Source organism: Falco naumanni, chromosome 9, assembly GCF_017639655.2.
Source record: "Falco naumanni isolate bFalNau1 chromosome 9, bFalNau1.pat, whole genome shotgun sequence".
Classification (NCBI taxonomy): Eukaryota; Metazoa; Chordata; class Aves; order Falconiformes; family Falconidae; genus Falco; species Falco naumanni.
Window position 1 is genome coordinate 18,286,869 of NC_054062.1, and position 17,983 is coordinate 18,304,851.

Genomic DNA, 17,983 nt, shown 5'->3' on the forward strand with positions numbered 1-17,983 from the left:
AAGTACCCATACCTCAAACTGTGCTCTGTGAAGGCTTGAGCCCTCAGCACCGGCTGCTCGGATCAGCCAGGGCTTTGACTTGGCAGGGCTTTAAAAATGTTTTGCTACTTGGCAGATACTGAGGAAGTTTCCTCAACACTACTGGGTTGGGCGCCCTGGATTCCTGAGAATGCCTTTCAAGAAACATAAGGACAGGGTTGTGCCCTTGTGTTTTCTGCCTTTTTCTTTTCTCTTCAGCAAGAATATTAGAAATTAATCTTTGCCACTTAATCGAGTGCTTGACTTAGGTGGTAGGAGGTTGCCACAGTCTTTTTGATTCTGGCTAAGGCTAAATCCCAGCGCTTGGAAACAGTGTTTGTACATGGCTGTCTCAGGCCTTGTCCTTTACCTTGGACACAAGGATCTGACCCTTGAAGCCAGCTGCTCCAAACAGCACTTTGTCTGATTTGGGAAGCTGCTGTAATGCTTCTTGGTCTTGTTTTGCTCACTTCTTGTCTTCTTGTATTTCATCTTAACAGGATGGAGGCTTTTAAAGACATACACTGTATTTAAAGAACATGAACAAAAAAATCATACTGTTTTGTGTTAAAAGCAGCAGCTAGTAGTGATCTTTGAGATTGTAGTTACCAGACAATGACAGCAATAACCAGGGCTGGAAAGGGACGTCATTAGTCTCTCTCAGAGGAAGAAGGACCTTATCTTCAATTAAGCAGGATGCTTCTACAGTGCCACGTTAAGGTCACAAACTGCAAAACTGAGCTGTTCCCGTGGACCCCACCAATCCATGTGTCTTGGTGGCAGCAGGAGACTGGGTTGTCCTTTGCTATTTGAAATACCATTGGGCCCTTCTACAGCGGTCACAGGCTGACTGCTTCTGTGGAGGAGATGCTGTGGGAAAAGGGCACTGATCTCTGCCGCCTCCTGAGCTAACGCTGGAGTTGCTGCACCTGCAGAAGCCATGCCTGCTACATGCAGGAACAGATGGGTCAAAGTGGGTTAAGCCTCTTTGCCTTTGCTCAGCCCGTTCACCTGTATCATTTATTTGCAACTCTTCTGGGCAAACTGCAAGTTAAAGGAATCAGCAGAGGCTTTATACAGCTTATATGGTATCTGATGATGTGGGAGAAGACTACAGTTTTGTCTGACTGCTGCTACACCACAGATCATCCTAGTTCAGTGCTTCCTGCAGTAGCTGGTGTAATGACTGTCTGGTGAATGTAGCTGGAAGGTTGGAACCAGCATGGCTGGTTGCAATGGAAAGCGGGGAGTCAGTCTTAAACCAGTGCATCCATACTCCAATGAAGGACAAGCTTTTTTTCTGGGATGTAGACAGCCAAGCTGTAGCAAGTGTTGGAACAGTTTAAAAAGTTACTGCAGAGCTCCCCTTTCTGCTTTCTGAGGATTAACTTCTGCTGCAGAGTTAATGTCAGGGCAATGTGTGCTTTTGCCTCACCTACCTCTACGGGCAAAGTCCACCTTGACGTGTTGGTCAGGCTGGATAGTTGGCACTGCTGTGTCAAATGTCAACAGCCTTTGCCAATTATCCAGCAACAAACAACACTCTTATACTGAGCTGGGAGATACTTGTGTTAGAGTGCATCCAGCTGTCTCCTATGAGTCATCCCTCTGCTTTAAGCACAGATGGTGATCCACCCTAGGCTGAAGTGGTAGAAGCTTTTGGAGTTTCAGAAGATCTGTCTTTTCAACTGAGTGGCTGTGGTGTGTAGGTCTATAGGTTGTGAAATCTGGGAGGGATTGAAAAATGGCTGCAAAGCTTCATTTCCTAGGGGGAATACTTAAAACATGGCTTTTGCCGAGATCTCTGATCTGATAGAAGATCCTCTAAGACATAAGTCAAATTGCTATATTTATTGAGCCAGCTCTTCCTAAAATATGTATTCGCATCACCCCATTAAAATTAGTGGCGCAGGTTTGTTCTGGCTTTGTTCCACTGTATCCATGGTTGATTATAAAACCCAGAAGAATGGCTGTTTAAGGGGAACTGATTTTTTTGGCTTGTTTTCATGATAACATTAAAGTCATACAACTTGAAAAATAAAAAAAACAATTGACCTGATAGGAGGTGTGTAATAATAGATGATCTGTAACAGTCTTCTCTTAAAAGCCTGTCCCCATCTGTAGATATTACTTGAACTCTGGGTTTTGAGGGAAGAGTTGAGTGACAATTTCTTACTGTGCTCAGTAAGCCTATTGTTTGTTAGTTTTTTTTAACGTTCTGGTTTAGCAAAAGCCTTACTGGAAGCAGTTCAATTATTACACCACGTCATTTTGCAGCTACAGGTAGCTTCTGTGTGTTAAGGGGAATTGAAAGCCTGGGCCAAACACTGTCTGCACAGCTGTCTCTGGGGGTTTGGCTGAGTAAAGAATCTAAAGTTGTCTCTGAGCAGGTCCTGGTCTGGGCTCTACTTGTAACTTTCTCTTACAGATGATGAATGTTGGTTTAGGTTGGGTTTTTTGTGTTAGTGTTGTGGTTTTGGTGTTTTTTTGGTTTGTTTTTTTTAATTTTTGCTTTGGCATTTCCTGCGGCTTTACAGTGCCCCATCGATGATTAACTCTGCCTTTACCCAGGGAGAAATATTCATTAGATGATTAGATTAGCAAGTCACTGAAATTGGATTAATGTAAATACTTCTTGTAAGTGAAGCAGGAAAGGTTGGCACAGTATCTGCAAAGCTTCTTCTGTCAGCTACACAGGAAAGTGGAGAGAAAGAGCACAAGCGAACCAATCCTTAATAGTTAGGGGAAAGCTTAAGTGCTTTTGTATTGAATAGGGAGTGAAAGCTGCAGAAAGGATTTCTCCAAAGAAATCTGCTCATGAATTAGTGCTAGGCAGCCTTCACACATTCCTCAAAAAGGAGGACCAACAAGCGCTATGTTTACTATAACCTTTTTGCTGTAGCGCATGTGCAGACCTAGCACGGAACAGGGGCATGGTAGATCAAAAGCACAGATGTGCGTTTGTAGCTTATGATGATGATTCTTCCATAATAAGATTTTTGACACAGCAAGGTTTTTTGATTTTAAACTAATCCTCTTATATAACTCAGTTACGTTCTTTCTCTTGTCCTGAATATTAATCTGATTTTCAGATACTCTTTATGATTTTGCTTCCAATTTTTGTGTTCTCAGGGATGAGTTGCAACTGATTACAATAGTTGTAGATGTGAGTCACCTGATCAAGCATACTGTCGTAATCTCTTGAAGATAATCACTAAAAATATATCTTCCTTAATCTCCTTTGCTGGATAAGAGAAACAGAGAAGGATTGGTATGGGCAGTGTGCCGTGAGTGGTAGACTGACTACTTGCACTACTGGTTGCTTTCCCTAGCTTTTTCTGAATAGAAATGCCATCTTTCCCCATTTTAAACAGCGTTAGAAAGCTGTGTGGATCAAGTAAAACTGAAGAGTTGGTGCTGGAAAAGGTGAAATTCAGAAATTCAGTCAAAAGGATGTCAGTTATTGAGGATGGGGATATTGCAGAGGTCTTGTATCTCATTCCTAAGCAGAGTTTACTGAAGCAACTGCCCTGCTTGAATCCAGATGACTACTACTTATGTGAGCAGTTAATTGACACTCCTGAGGATCTGGGTAAGTGAGGACTGGCATTAGATCTTGAGTTTTGGTTCGTGAATAGGCTAGATAGCTTTAGAGGTAGATTATATTTTTGTAGCAGCAGGATGCTTTATGACAGCAAGTGTGCTTGGGTGTGGAGAAATACTTTATCACTGACAGAGGAGAGAAAGAGGAGTAAAAAGCCAAACTAGAATCTGAATAGTCAAAAGCAGTTGATGGATATAGTTGAAGCTGTCTCTATGTGGCCATCCTGGGACAAAGGGGGCCTTAATCTGCAGAAATTCTCAAGATAGAAAAGATATTTTTGAAAGCACAACATCCTGTGGTAATGTCTTCCAGAGCTTTCCTATGGGTTTTATGAAACTATGTTCCCTTTTGCTTGTTTTAAACCTATTGCCAAGTAGTTTCATTTGAAGCTGTCTCACTCTTTAATTGGAAGAGGTGATTAAAAGTCTGTGTTCACCTTCTTGTCACTTGTGAGTTTATTAGGCTTCTGTTGTAGCTTCCTTTTCAGGATAAGCAGTCATAATTTATTTAAAGGCTCTGTGCAGGAGCCAGTCAATGCCTTTGACTATCCTTTTTGCATTTAATTTTCTAATTCTACTATAACCCTTGAAAAATTGGGGAATAGAACTGTATTCAACAGGTAGCATAACGTGGCTGTAGGTACAGTCATAACAATGCTCTTTGTTCCTCCCAGTAGTTCCTAAAATTTGGTGTATGTTTTTAATTAATATTGAACACTGGTTTATTTCTTCATAGAGCTGGCAGTGGTGGGAGGGCTTATATCTGGAATTCATCAGTTTAACTGATTCGTTACAATCCATTAATTTTTTTTTTTAAAAAAAAGTTTTCTGGAAACCCCTATCTGTGAAATTGGCTATAAATGTTAATCTGAAGTTCTCAGATAAATTGCAAAAATACTCCCTTCTAGGACTTGCTTTATGGACCTCAGTTTTGGTCACCCAAACTGCTTATGTGGTGGAATTTTGCCCGTACTTAGCAGATCAAAAGAACTGCTACATACTTGTCACTCTGCCCAGCTCCTCAGAATGTTAGTGCTGATTGATTGTGTATGGTGAGCAAGTATTTTTCAATGATCTACTTTCAAGTTTGTTGTTTCATCAGTGCCAGGTAATACTTTTTCATCTATGGAAATAGCTTTTTGCTAGTCAGCTCTGTACCCAGTGAACTTCACACTCTTAGAGTAATACTGGCCAAAACCCATATGCTGTTTCAGATGGTTACTACTTCTGAGTAATCAAATATTTTAAAACTAAATTTTTAATTCAAGTGTTGCTAAAACACATGTCAAATATATAATAAGGCTGTGAACCAGAAAAGGCAACTACCATTGTCCCTTGCCAGCCCCCACAGTGTTTCACATTGATATTCTGGAGAAAACTACAGACGATTTAGGCATTTTTATAAATCATAATTTAGGATAGAAAACTAACTGAATGAACAGTGTCCAGCTGTATGATCAATCCATGCAGGACTCCAAAGAAATTCTTTGCAATCATAGCAGACTGAGCCACCTTTTTGCACAGGTGCAGTTTTCTTCTAATTTGTATGGGGCTTAAATCAGTCTAGAAATCAGCAGGTTTGCAGTTCTTCACTCATTTGTAAACAATCACAAAGATAGCAGGTCAGGTTCTGATTAACATTGTGCTACAAAAGATAATGCAAATAACCACTGGGGCTTTTTTTCCTTTCATCCTACATTTTGGGTCCCACTGTTCAGTAGGATGGGTGTTGTGGTCCTGCTTTCCAGCGCAATGAGTAATGCTAGCTGAAAGGTTGCAGGCTGTCTGATGTCTCAGCTTTACTTAAATTACAACAATTGGAATCAGAATCTCACCAACTTAGAAGAAAAACAGTAGAATGGTTTTTGGAAACGGCCTGATTGTAAAAGCTGTGTATGACTTTAAGATGCAAAACGCATGTCTGTCTCTTAGGCCATATGCCTGATTGCGGATTATAGTGCATCAAGTACTACAAGATTTAGCAGCTTATATAGCCCGCCGAAAGACAGTTTGCTGTCTGTATTTGGCTTTACAAACAGAGATTGGAAATTAACCCGTTCAAGGCATTTGAAGTCACTAAACATTTTCCTTGCTGCTCGTAAGTGGAATCTAACCAGCAGGAAAGGCCCCTGTTTTAGGTTTTTGGAAGGTCAGGAATTGTCAACAAGTGCAGAGCTATTTAATATTCAGGAGGCGAGAGTCTTCTGAGTCTCACTGATTGAACCCGTTACTCGCTTTTACTTAGCACTTGTATCCTGAAATTCTGTCCCCTTCTTAAAGGGGAAGTCAAAGTGGTGAAAGTTAAACTTGCCTCATCAGGTTAAATGGTGGCATGATACTGATAGTTAAAGGTACTCTAAAAATTGAAGAAAACATTTTAAAAAAATTCAACAAGACTAGAAAGGCTTTGTTTCACTGAAAGGACCCTCGTTCTGCATTTCCCTTGAGTTCATTTGACCAAAGACTGATGAGCCACCTCCCCTCCTGTTTCTAGGGGAGGAGGTAAGGGACTGTTCCCCATGAGAAGGGTGTCTGGCTGCGTGGTTTGCTGCAATAAAATCTGCCTTAGCCTAGAAGACCTGTTCAGCAAATGGCCTTGATTCTCTGGAGGCCAGGCTCTGACACAAAGGGTTCTGTGGAAAAATGTCTGACATTCAGGACTAGCAAAAGTTGAAACTTCATTGCAAAAAAGCAGTGGAATTTTAAAGCGAAAATTGGCTGTGAACTGTGTGATGTTGCTTCTTGTACAAGATACTGTTGTCTGTCGCTTGTATACAGATGACACCTTATGTGCCCCTCCAGGCTGATTACTCTTTGGGTGTGACAGTGGTATACACCTGACAGAAAGGAGATGTATACCGTATTACCTAACCCAGCACCTCTATGACCTTTAGTAACTTTATGCAACAGTGAATTTAAAGCATGGCTTGCGAGAATGGCTGCTTGTGTTGGATTAGCTGCATGTAAAGGAAGGCAGAAGGAACCTGAGAAGATGAGAAGGGCATGGGGAGAATCCAGAGAGCGTGAAAACAGCTTGATGGTAAGCCAGGGAGCAGACTGGACTGGTACAAGAAAGTTTATGAAGAACCAAGACCCTATGTACTCTTTGCTGGGTTAAAAACTGGCTGGACGGCTGGGCCCAAAGAGTGAATGGAGTTACATCCGGCTGACAACCAGCCACAGGTGGTGTTCCCCAGGGCTCAGTGTTGGGGTCGGTTCTGTTTCATAACTTCATCGACTATGTGGACGAGGGGATTGCATGCACCCTCAGTAAGTTTGCAGATGACACCAGGTTGGGGGGCAGTGTTATCTGCTGGAGGGCAGGAGGCTCTGCAGAGGGACCTGGGAAGCTGGATCAATGGGCCAAGGCCAGTTGCATGAGGTTCAACAAGGAGAAGCTGGTGAAGGGTCTAGACAGCAAGTGCTATGAGGAGTGTCTGAAAGAACTGGGGTTGTTAAGTCTGGAAAGGAGGAGGCTCAGGGGAAGAGACCTTGTCATTCTCTACAGCTACCTGGAAGGAGGTTGCAGGCAGGTAGGGGCTGGTCTTTTCTCCCAAGTAACAAGTGATAGTACAAGAGGAAATGGCCTCAAGTAGCACCAAGAGAGGTTTAGATATTTTCTACTTAAAGGGTTGTCAAGCACTGGAACGGGCTGCCCAGGGAAGTGGTGGAGTCACCATCCCTGGAGGTATTTAACAAATGTGTAGATGTGGCACTTAGGGACATGGTTTACTGGTGACTTGGCAGTGGTAGGTTAGTGGCTGGACTTGATGATCTCAAAGGTCCTTTCAAACCTAAATGATTCTATGATTCTGTTGCTCTCTACAGCTTCCTGAGGAGGGGAAGTGGAGAGGGAAGTGCTGATCTCCTCTCCCTGGTATACAGTGATGGGACAAGTGGGAATGGTTGAAAGCTGTGCCAGCTGAGGTTTAGACTGGATGTGAGGAAGTATTTCTTTACCAAGAGGGTGGTCAAACACTGGAACAGGCTTCCCAGAGAGGTGGTCGAAGCCCCAAGCTTGTCAGTGTTTAAGAGAGATTTGAGCAATGCCTTTAGTAACATGCTTTAACTTGGTAAGCCCAGAACTGGTCAGGCAGTTGGACTCACATTGTAGGTCACTTCCAACTGAAACAGTATATCCTGTTCTATGAGAAATGGGGTCTGGGGAAAAGGTCTGTTTTTTCTGTCTATGTTTGCAGGGAGGAGGGATCCAAGAGATCAACATGGTGATGTGAGGGAAGGCACAGAGGTAGGGTGTTCCTCACAGGAATGGGCTTTACAGATCCAAAGTAAAAGGTCCAATTATAAAATACTAGCTGTAGCATAAACATTTGCTCACTGTTGTACATTGAAGTGTCCACACATCATCTTGCTTGCATCAGTAGAGTTTTCTTGCTGTGTTTTGGCAAGACAGCTAGAGCCCCCTGCTAGGGGAGCAAACAGGCACTGTTTTTTGCCCCATCGTCATTTTCCTTTCATAGTACCAAGATGTGCCCAAGATAACCCTGCAGACTGCAGTTTTTTTAATACCAGTCCCTGTTGTTACCTGGACAGAAAGAAGGAAGGCGGGGAGGGGAAAAAAAAATTTTAAAAATTTCCTATTTTAATTTTTGGTTGTACCTGCTAGTGGTGTTTGTAGTAGCTCCCCACAGAATATATGCTTTATGTAACCTACAGCCAGCGGATTTTAATGGGGTTGTGTGAACTTGTCAGGTATCCAAAGCTAAGCCATCCTGAATGCAAGTGGTGATTCGAGAGAGAAAAATCCAGGTTCTGTTGGCATTGTAGTAGGCAGTACTCTTTAGATGCTGAGAGGTGCTGAACAGACTGCTCATGTACTTCAGATAAGGTGGTTCTTTTTGATAGTTTTTCAAATTGATTCCTTTGAGTGAGTGATCTGGCCTGGCCTCAGTCCCTACAATTTATTTATTTATTTAAGTAATGCCGACTTACATGATTGAATAAGAAGCGTGCTTTTAAAGTTCTGTGTTAATCCAGGTTTAGGAGCGTTATATCATTCTTCTGCAGGACAGTGTCTGAATTCAGAATAGTCCTGATAAGTCAGCTAGATGGTTTGAAGTCATGTAGCAGAATTTCAGAGACTAAAAGTGTTAAGTGTTGAACTTGCACAGATAAGAAATGGAAAATAGCTAACAGTACTCCAGAAAAGTATACAGAAGATAATGATACTTAACACAATGTATTGTGTTATATATCTATATATTGATGTGTATCGACTGTATAAAAATGCTGCAAAAATCCCCGTTCTTTTTCTGGGATATGTTAGTAGGAGATATGTGCAGCAAGGTAGATAATTTTTCTCTGTTCCTGTTACTGAAAAGGACTCTGCTGGATACTGTCTCTAGTTTTGGATATTGCAGTTCGAGAAAGATACTGGTAAATTGGAAGGAAACTATTGGAAGGCAGTGAGAATAGCATTAGGAAAAAGGACTTGTGAGAAATGATTAATGGAATTAGGTTTGCCTAGTCCAGAAGAATGGAGATGAGGGATTTAGTCACTCTTCAGGTGAATAAGGGGTTGTCAAATGGATGTGTTCTGCATTGTCCCGAGAAGCACAGACAAACATGCTTGTGAAAAAATGCTGAGTAGTGGTTTTGTGTTTGAGTAGCAAGTACAGCTGAAACTGCCTGTGTTAGGCACTAATGGTCTTTGCTTCTGTAAATATGAAGTTAGCTTGATCTTTTTAAATTTAATCTTTAAAAAAAAATAAAATTTTGGACCAGTTCTTCATCCTCTGTGTGTCTGCAGTATCTCTACTTCAATTTAAACACCGCTGCCAAATTTTTACTTGAAGTATTTGAACACGTAATGTCTTCTTAACCCTTGGTGTCCCATTTCAGATTTCCATTTGCTGTGGGGCAAGTTGTTGTCCATGTTTGAGGTCAATCCAAGCTAATTTGCTTAGGAGTACATCAGTGGGTTAGCATTAATCTGCATTAACGTAGCATGGTTTAGAGCAATGGAATTCACCTCTGTAGGTCTCACTGCTCCATCTCTGCCTAAGTTATTAGCTGTTATCCGATAAACAAGAACAAAATCACAGTTCCTACCATTACTAGATGCTAGCAAGAAAGATGAGCCGAATCAGCTTTAAGTAGAAAGGAATAATGAAAAATTTGTGGGTTTTCTCCATGGCTGTAGGCAATAACAGTGGTGTGAAGACTGTTAAGGGGAATTGAAGCAAAGGTCCTGCTTACTCTGTCGCTCCACAGTACTGAGGGGTGTAGGCAGCTCTGACTGGAAAGAGCATATGGTGGCTACACCACCCCCTCCGCCCCGTTCTTTACAGGGAGTCCCGCCTTTGTGCTGTATCTGATTGAAACTTCCTCTCCCATGTCCGTCCTCTGCAGTTGTATAACCTTGATAGTTTAATCAAACAGCCAAGAGAGAAATGCAGTCGCAGTGCCGGGCAGAGGGAGCAGGACAGCGGCTGTGGGCTGCCCTGGCTACTCAGGGCCACCACGGCCTGCCGCCGGCAGCGCGGGGGCATCCAGGCATCTGAGGTGGAACCTGGTTTCCAGCTGAAGAAGGTCTAGCCTGTTTGCCAGTGGATAAAATACTGGTGATGGTGGGATGGGGAAAGGAGAAATGGAAATTGCTATTTCTCCTGTGCTGAAAGCCATCCCTTGGGCCTGCTCTGCTCATCCCGAAGGTGAAATAGTGGGAGAGCTGCAGAGCAGTGAGAAGGGCATAGGAAATAGCTGTTGTCACTGGCTCCAGCTTTCACTTTGGGCATGGAGGGCGTAGAAGAGGAGAGAGAAGCTTGGTGCATGGCCTTTTCCCTTGCTTCATCCGCTCCCATACATCCCTCATGTACTACTTGGGGAGAGGACGAGTACTGACTGCTGTCAGCTCCTCCTCCTCCTCCATGCCTGAGAGGCGGGGATATCACTAAGGAGACTTATATGTATACAGGGACCTCAAAAGTGGCTTTTTGTCTGAGAGAATGATAGCTATTTGGTAGACCACTGTGAGCTGCTTTTTTTCAGTGAAAAGGCAAATAGTTAATGGAAGGAGAAGGGAAGAAAGGGAAGTGGGAATGTTCTCCACCCAGGTGATGCAGACAAGGTACAGCTGAGACTGAAAGAGGACAATGTTAGAATGGGCGATTGTGGTTACAGTATTTATATTATCCTGCTTTTGGTTTTTCAGTTATTTTCCTTTAAGGAATGGGTCTTTATGGTGGGATGCAGAAATTCTGTGGCACCAGGGAATGTTTATCACTGTTACCACGTGAATTAGACGGTGGAGCTGCCTGTGCAGTTTTCAGTGTAAAACATAGCAGCATCTAACTGTAAAATGCAAAAATACAAACCCCATTAGCTTATTGGTAGACATCAGTACTTGAAGGATTCAGTGTTGTTTGTTTATTTTTTAAGTTGGCAAACTCTCATTTAAAATACATGAGTCTTTCTTTTGGAGCAGAGGCAATAATCCGTCCGGTTTGGTGTAAACTAACTGTGAGCAAACCTTGCAGAGCAGCAGCAGCAAAACAGCTTTTATAGTTAGCTTTTAAAAATTCCTCTTGGTGCAAAAGTTGGAATCAGTTATGCCTACTCTGTTTTGACTATCGATTGGTTGTATGTCTGCTTAATATTTTGATGATCATCCTACTATTGAAACAGCAACAAATAATTCAAAAGAAAGCTTCAAACATGTAAGTTTTTACATGCTGGAACAAGTGACCTCCCTAGCTAGCAGATAAAATCAGAGCCACTAATAGGAAAGTTCCAGAAGCTGGAGTGAGGTGATAAGAATTTGTGTGCTGTAAAAGCTTTTTTGAATATATTAATATTACACTATGTAGCCAAGTTGTATCTACTTGGAAAAGGTATTTTTATTTTTTCTTTGAGGTCCTTTGTAGTTCATTTGAAAGGATGCTGGACTGGGAAATAGCTGTTGGGAGTGAGATAAGTTTGCAGGACTGATACAGGTGCCTTTTTTAGAGTCCTTTTTATAGTTTAATATGGAATCAGAAGAGAAGGCATTTGTCACTTGGCACAGTGAAAAATGACTAGTACAGTTTAAATGTAAGAGTAGTATATATCTAGTGTCCACATGGTGGGTTGCCTGATCTTCAGGGATTGCGGACTGGTGGTGTTGCATGCTTTGCTGTGTATTGTATTGCTGAGGCAGTTAGTGCTTAGTGGGATACTCCGTCAAGTCACTTGAGACTGCAAAGCAAAAAACTTGTTTCTTTGCTCGGCAAACTGATTGGTGGAAAGCTGCTTCAGTCCGGTGTTTCATGGACCTTTCACGGAGAAGCTCTTAAGACTAGTGAGTCTTTCCTGCATTCCTGCTGATTTAACTGAGCCAACAACTCTCAAGACAGGCTGTGGGGGTTATTCTGCAGAGTTAATCCAATTCTGAAGTGGATTATCAATATCAAATCGCCTTAACCTTAGGCATGCACAGTAAAGCATGACACTTGGAATCATAGAATCATTTAGCTTGAAAAAGACCTTTGAGATCATTAAGTCCAACCATTGCCTGTATGCTTTCCTGTTGGGGATTCCTGCCTTCGTGGAAGTGAGTTGCAGTTTTCAGCAGTAATTGTGGTTACTATCAGTAATGGTTACTGACAGTACGCTCCTGTTTTTATCAGCAACAATACTGGTTGTAATAATGATTTGGCTAGATGAATTAAATTTCTAGCAGGTAAATAGTGATGATTTGATATGGTAGTCTTAAAGAAAAATACTGAGTTTAAACCACTGTCACTACAGCATACTGCTGTACTATATATCTCTGTTCCGTGCCAAGTATGTATGCATAATGTGAAAGTTCACACACGTGTTAAGAAAGCATGATCTCCTTTCTAAGGATTAGCAATAACATAAGCAGTTTTGGAAGCCAGTTGTTACATCAGTAATATAAATGTGTGTTCAGTGGTTAATGTTTGTACATACCTACAGTCAGATTACCCACCATGGAGCTTTTAATGTTTTCGGGTCTGTTGCAAAGAAGTGTAATGTAACTGTCTTTTCTCAGCTGTTTCTAAAGATTATCTGGAGGTTTCAGGTGCTTTTTACATCTGTGTGTGTTATAGGCTTCTTAATGTTTAGAGCAAAGCCAAGTGTCCTTGTTTACTTATTTTGTTTTGTGATAAATAGTTTTATCAGTATTTTGCAGACTATTACTGTTCTGCAGAATAGCACCTACTAAGAAAATCTTGCTTGCAAGAACCTCAGAAAACCAGATTTTGTTTTAAGAAATCCAGACCTCTTAATAAATCAAAACCTGAGAAATGTTTTATTCCTGAGGAGTCTAATTTGAAAGAATATTAATAAATGGTTCTACTAAAAAAGCAATAAACCCCCAAGTCCTGTCAGATCAGAATGATCTTTTGCTGAATCAAGTGATTGATCTATCTGCTAAATTTTAATTTCATGTAATATAAAAGAATGGTGACACGTGATTATAAACACCAATATTACAGATTGGAGGTATCCAAAATATCATGACACAAGCTACGAAAGAAAGCCCAGCACAGCGGAAGAGATGTGGGTAGGACCCAGGCCATCAGGCAGTACTCGCTTGGGGATCAGCCCTATCGGTAAGGACAACATGATTATCCTAAGATGTAGGATTGTGGGGCTGTAGTATGTCCTAAGAAAGAACCATATTCCCCTCTGGTGGGTCTGTGTATGCTCCTCTAGACTTTAAAACTTGTAATAGGGCAACATAGAGGATCTGAGGTGGCGAGTCAGGCTGTGGGTCCCCTATAGCTGCTTAACATTCTGCTGGTTCCGCACAGGGCAGCATGGTGAGGAGATGGGCTTAAGGAGAGGTTGGCACAAACTGCAGTCTGAAGTGATTACAGAGCAAAAACTGTGTGGAGGAAAGACTATAGGATGACTGCCATAAAGGAGCTTCCCGTGCAGCTTGCCTGCGGGCTTGGGAAGACTAGTAGGTTTACTGGAAGAACCTGGAGAGACAAAAGAGCAACACATGCAAGAGCAGCCTTACTAAACACCTTACGTTTGTCGTCGGGAGCGAACACCCAGCTGTTCACAGCTAGTAATGGCAACAGATTGGTCAGGTACAGGCTGAATTCTGCTCAGCAGTGTGTCTGAGTGAATCTGAAAAACTCCACCAACGTCATCAACTGTGCCCAAGTCGGTTGCCTGGCTTCTTTTATACTACAGTCCTTAAAAAGCATTGCTGCTTGAGCTGTTTTCAAAAGATGGAAAATGTGTTAATTGTCCAAGTGGTTGAGGGCGAGGCGTCAGAGGAATAGATTTCTGGAGCAGGGTATGTTCAGGAGAAACAGAAGCCAGGAAATACTTAAATGTATGGCTTTTGAGAATGTTAAAACTGGAAATTGTAGGCTTCCCTGTCAGAGCACTGGGAGCGCTGCTCGGTTTACAGGTCTTTTGCAAGAAATCCCATGTTGACATTGGTTTTTCTCTAAGCAGGCACAGTTAGATCAGGATAACAATTAGAGCAGGTCATGAAAGTGCGACATTTCCTTCCTGGAGAAGGGAGCATTTTGCTAAATGCCATAATCAAGACTTTATAGAAGTGATGGCTCTCAACTGACCTAGGTAGCACAGTGGTTAAGCTGTGGAAGCCTGTGGCAGGCTTTCTTGTCAAAACTGTTTTTGCCGGAAGCAAGGACATTAACCAGAGGGCATTTTCCTGGATATTAATTAATAGAACAACTTCTCCCCTTTCCCTTTCTGTTTTCTAGCAGACATGATTGATGAACAAGAGATATCAGTCGGTTTTGAAGAAATTGTCAAAAACCTGTCCGCTGATACTTATAAGCCATGATCTCATCTGTGAAGAATGAAAGCAAGATAAAAATATGAAAGTCAGCTTTTAAAATGAGAACAACAAATTGTAAATCATAGCTCAACTGTGTAGTATCTTACACTTTTTCAACACTATCAAGGTACAAGAAAAGGTGAAACAAACAGGTTTAACTCTCCCTTTGTGGAGCGACCTTGGTGTGGTTCTCATGCCCCTTGCAGAATGCACAGGATAATTTTCACCAGAAAATAACAACAACATAAGCATGTTGTTTAGCTATAGTATATTCATTGCGACTCTTCCACCTACGCTGTGTTCAAGGGAGACTCTCCATTTATTTTGTACCATGGGAAAGGTTATTTAAAGGAAAAAGGTTATTGTGCTTTCCTTTTTAAAATTGCCACCTCTAAATAACAATAAGTACCAGGGATTTGTTTCCACATTTACTATTCCTCTTTCATCTCCAGTTTAGGATATCTGAGTAGACTCTGAATTGTACAGTGGGGTAAATTTTAGTCTTCAGGCTTAATACAGTGAGATTAAAACCAAAAACCATCCTGGTTTAAAACATTTTGTCTGCTCTTTGTATCTCTTTATTCAGGAGTAAATTACATTTGACTCCTAAATCTCCAGTGTAATTTACCGCAGTCAGTATTTTGAAATTTATTTTTATGTGCATGTTGTAGTCTAACATTGCAGCTTTCCATGGCTGAATGATGTGAGGAAGGGCTTCTATTCAGCTACGGGTGAGATGAGATACAGCAGTGCTAATCTCTAGCACATGTGAAAAATGGAAGTAATGAACTCAGAGAACAGAAATCCAGATACCAACAGGCAGCTTCTGTGTCAGCAGCTGCTGGAACAAAAAATGAATGATAATCATTGCCAGCCTTGTGTCTGAAGCTCACAGGAAAGGGTTAACATTATCCATGCATGTGTATCTATAGACTGTACTCTGCACATCAGATCAAATATTTATGAATGAAGGGCAGATGTGCCCCTTTCGGGAGGGTGCCCCTTTCGGGAGGCTGCCCCCTAACTGTTTACAAAATACTGTTTGAAAAAGAACACAGCCAGGCTGAGTTACAACCTGACATCTCTAACGTGTCAGAAAAGTGACATAATGGATTATGCCTCAGTGTTGGTGGGGTTCAGCCTGGCTCCCCAGTTGAGCCTCAAATGCTATTAATAGTAACACGCTGAGTCATAGAAGCAAGAATGTCAGACCGCCTGGGCTGTGCTTCTCTTAGACGTTAAGACTGCTAACAATAGAAAGCCAGCCTAGATTTGTTAGAATAGAATAACTATTTTTTTTCCATGCATGTGCCTGAATCCCTATCTCTCCCTTAGTTACTTATTTGTTCAAGAATGTCACTGAATAAGAGAGATCTTTTGGGTGAGGCAGACTGGCTTGTTTAATTTCTTTCTGTTCTGGATGGCATTTACACAAAACATTTATAATTTATTTACTGCAAATATTTTTAACACTGCATGCATGCTCTCATTTTTTTTTCCAGCAGGTATCAGCCATCTGCTGCTCTGTCTGGCTGATGCCTACAGCTTTTTTCTTTACATTAATTTTTCTCTCCCTACATATAGTATACTGCATTGAGAAGGAATTCCCTTGTGGAGGCGTGAGCTCCAATTTAAGTCCAGCTCTCGCAAATCAGAGGTTCTTCCAACTCTGCGTTGAACATAGCTTTTGCTTTAGGGTGCGGTATAAATGTAATTGCACCTCCATGTAACCTAAAGCACATTTTGCACTGAGTTGTGGTCAAGTTGAAGCTATAGACCAATGAATCTGCCCGTAATCTAGCCCAGAATCTCTTTGTATGTGACCCAGTTCTCTACTACTGATGTTACATTTGTGTTTGGCAAGTCAATTCATTTCCCTTTGTCATTTTCTCCACCTCTAAACCATAAGTATTAAAATTTACTGTCCAAGCAAAGGTATGATGACATAGGTTTCTATTGGTGAAGTCACTTGTAGCTAGCTAAAATGAGGAATGAAGTAATTTATAAATAAGAAAAAAGTGACCTATAGTAGCAGAGAGAGAGGTTCCTCAAAATCTTGATACTGGCAGTATATATGTATTCAAAGTAATACATGTTAAGTGGTTTTTAATAGGCATTCAGGGGTTTGACTAATCGTATTTCCAAGCTTTTCTTCATAACTGCAAATGAAAGGATACTTATAAAAGAAAAGCTTTGTTTCTCATCTGACTCAGACCTGTATCTTTTAATAGAAAAGAAATATTCTGAATCTTGTTACAAGATGATGAGACTTGGCAATATTGTCTGGGTTTTTTTTAACATTAGCTTGCTGACCAGTCCTTTCTCAGAGTGTAATGCCTGGAAAACCATAAATTGGAAGGTCAGTTTGGTGCCCAGGTTCAACACTGGTGCTTTGTCTTGTTGGGGCTGTGAAATGCGTGTGGAAGTGCTGCTGTTTCAGTATGCTCTGAACAGTTCCATGAGGGCTCATGGCTATCATCTCAAAAGGAATAGCGTAAGAGGAGCTGTGGTTTACAATTATTTGGTATTTCAGAATACAACATGTACCTTGACTCACAGCAAAAAAATTGTTTCTGGCACTCCCTGGCTATGCTTCTGAACCCGGGTGTTCGCTGAGTGGTGACAGCTCTCTCTTTTTTTTTTTGTGTTTTTTTTTTTTTTTTTTTTTTTTGTTGTTGTTGTTGTTGTTATTCAAGGTACTGAATATAGTCAGTATTCCCAGCTTGCACAGGTTGTATGTTACTCTCTTCTGTACTACGGTTAGAAGGCATTGAGAGACTATTTATTAGCATGTTTTGTGTTCTAGTAATTGGCATTTGGTAACAGCTTTAGAGTAAAACCAGGAGTGGATAAACAGTGCTCACCATAGAAAAGCCTCTGTGCCGCAGCCTGCCTCAGCGTTTGCCTGTGTTCGTCTTGTATTTCTCCTCTTGATCCTGGCTCAATTTGAGTAAATAAAGTAATAGGAAACTCACAAATGCTGCTTTAGCTTTCTGTGTGTGTTTGAACAGCTCTGCTGTTCTCTCTCACATCTTCTCACTTGCAGCCTTTTGCCAGTCATTCTGGAGCAAATTACGTTGCCAGCTCCGTTCTGCGAGGGCAGAGGAATGCAAGGTGGTGTCAGTGGCTGGAAATTAGGGACAGTAGAATTCAGCATTTGTTCCACAGCAGCAGCTGTAGCTGGTTGTTTCAGCACAAGGGGCAGAGTCCACAAGCAGGGTATGAGCTGCCATTAGCCATAGGAAAAGACCACAGTGGAAGAAGATAAGAGGCACAAGAAGAAAAGACATGGTGACGAGCAATCGGACCTGATCAGATCTTGTGGGAAATCTGACCGAGGAAGATAATTACCTGGAATAAGCTGCCTTTTTTTTTTTTTTTTTTTAAATCCACCTCAGCCGGACACTGCTGGAAAAGAGATTGTGTTTAAATTACTTCAGTTAGTTCTTTCTGCTTCCAGTACAAAGAAAACTTGTTTGCCATGGTGAAAGAAAAAGGTAATTATGTTTGTTGATAGACTGGAGATGAAACAACCTCATATGTCAGCCATAATAAGCTGAGGTTTAAACC

The 17,983-nt window shown here is 41.5% G+C and overlaps 1 protein-coding gene across 16 annotated transcripts in view; it reads left to right on the forward strand.

Annotated features, from left to right (window-relative positions):
• The window catches only part of ABLIM1 (actin binding LIM protein 1), a 206,274-nt gene that overhangs the window by 59,400 nt on the left and 128,891 nt on the right, over positions 1-17,983 (forward strand). For 3 of the 16 annotated variants that reach the window (XM_040605474.1, XM_040605473.1, XM_040605479.1), the window contains exon 1: positions 3,269-3,610. The exons of 1 other annotated variant lie outside the window; for it this stretch is intronic. In XM_040605474.1, coding sequence (XP_040461408.1) covers positions 3,367-3,610 — 244 coding nt within the window. In that variant the 5' untranslated portion in view covers positions 3,269-3,366. Of the gene's footprint in view, positions 1-3,264; positions 3,611-17,581; positions 17,911-17,983 lie in introns of those variants that run through there. 12 more of the 16 variants (XM_040605478.1, XM_040605477.1, XM_040605483.1 and 9 more) reach the window with 9 other exon arrangements.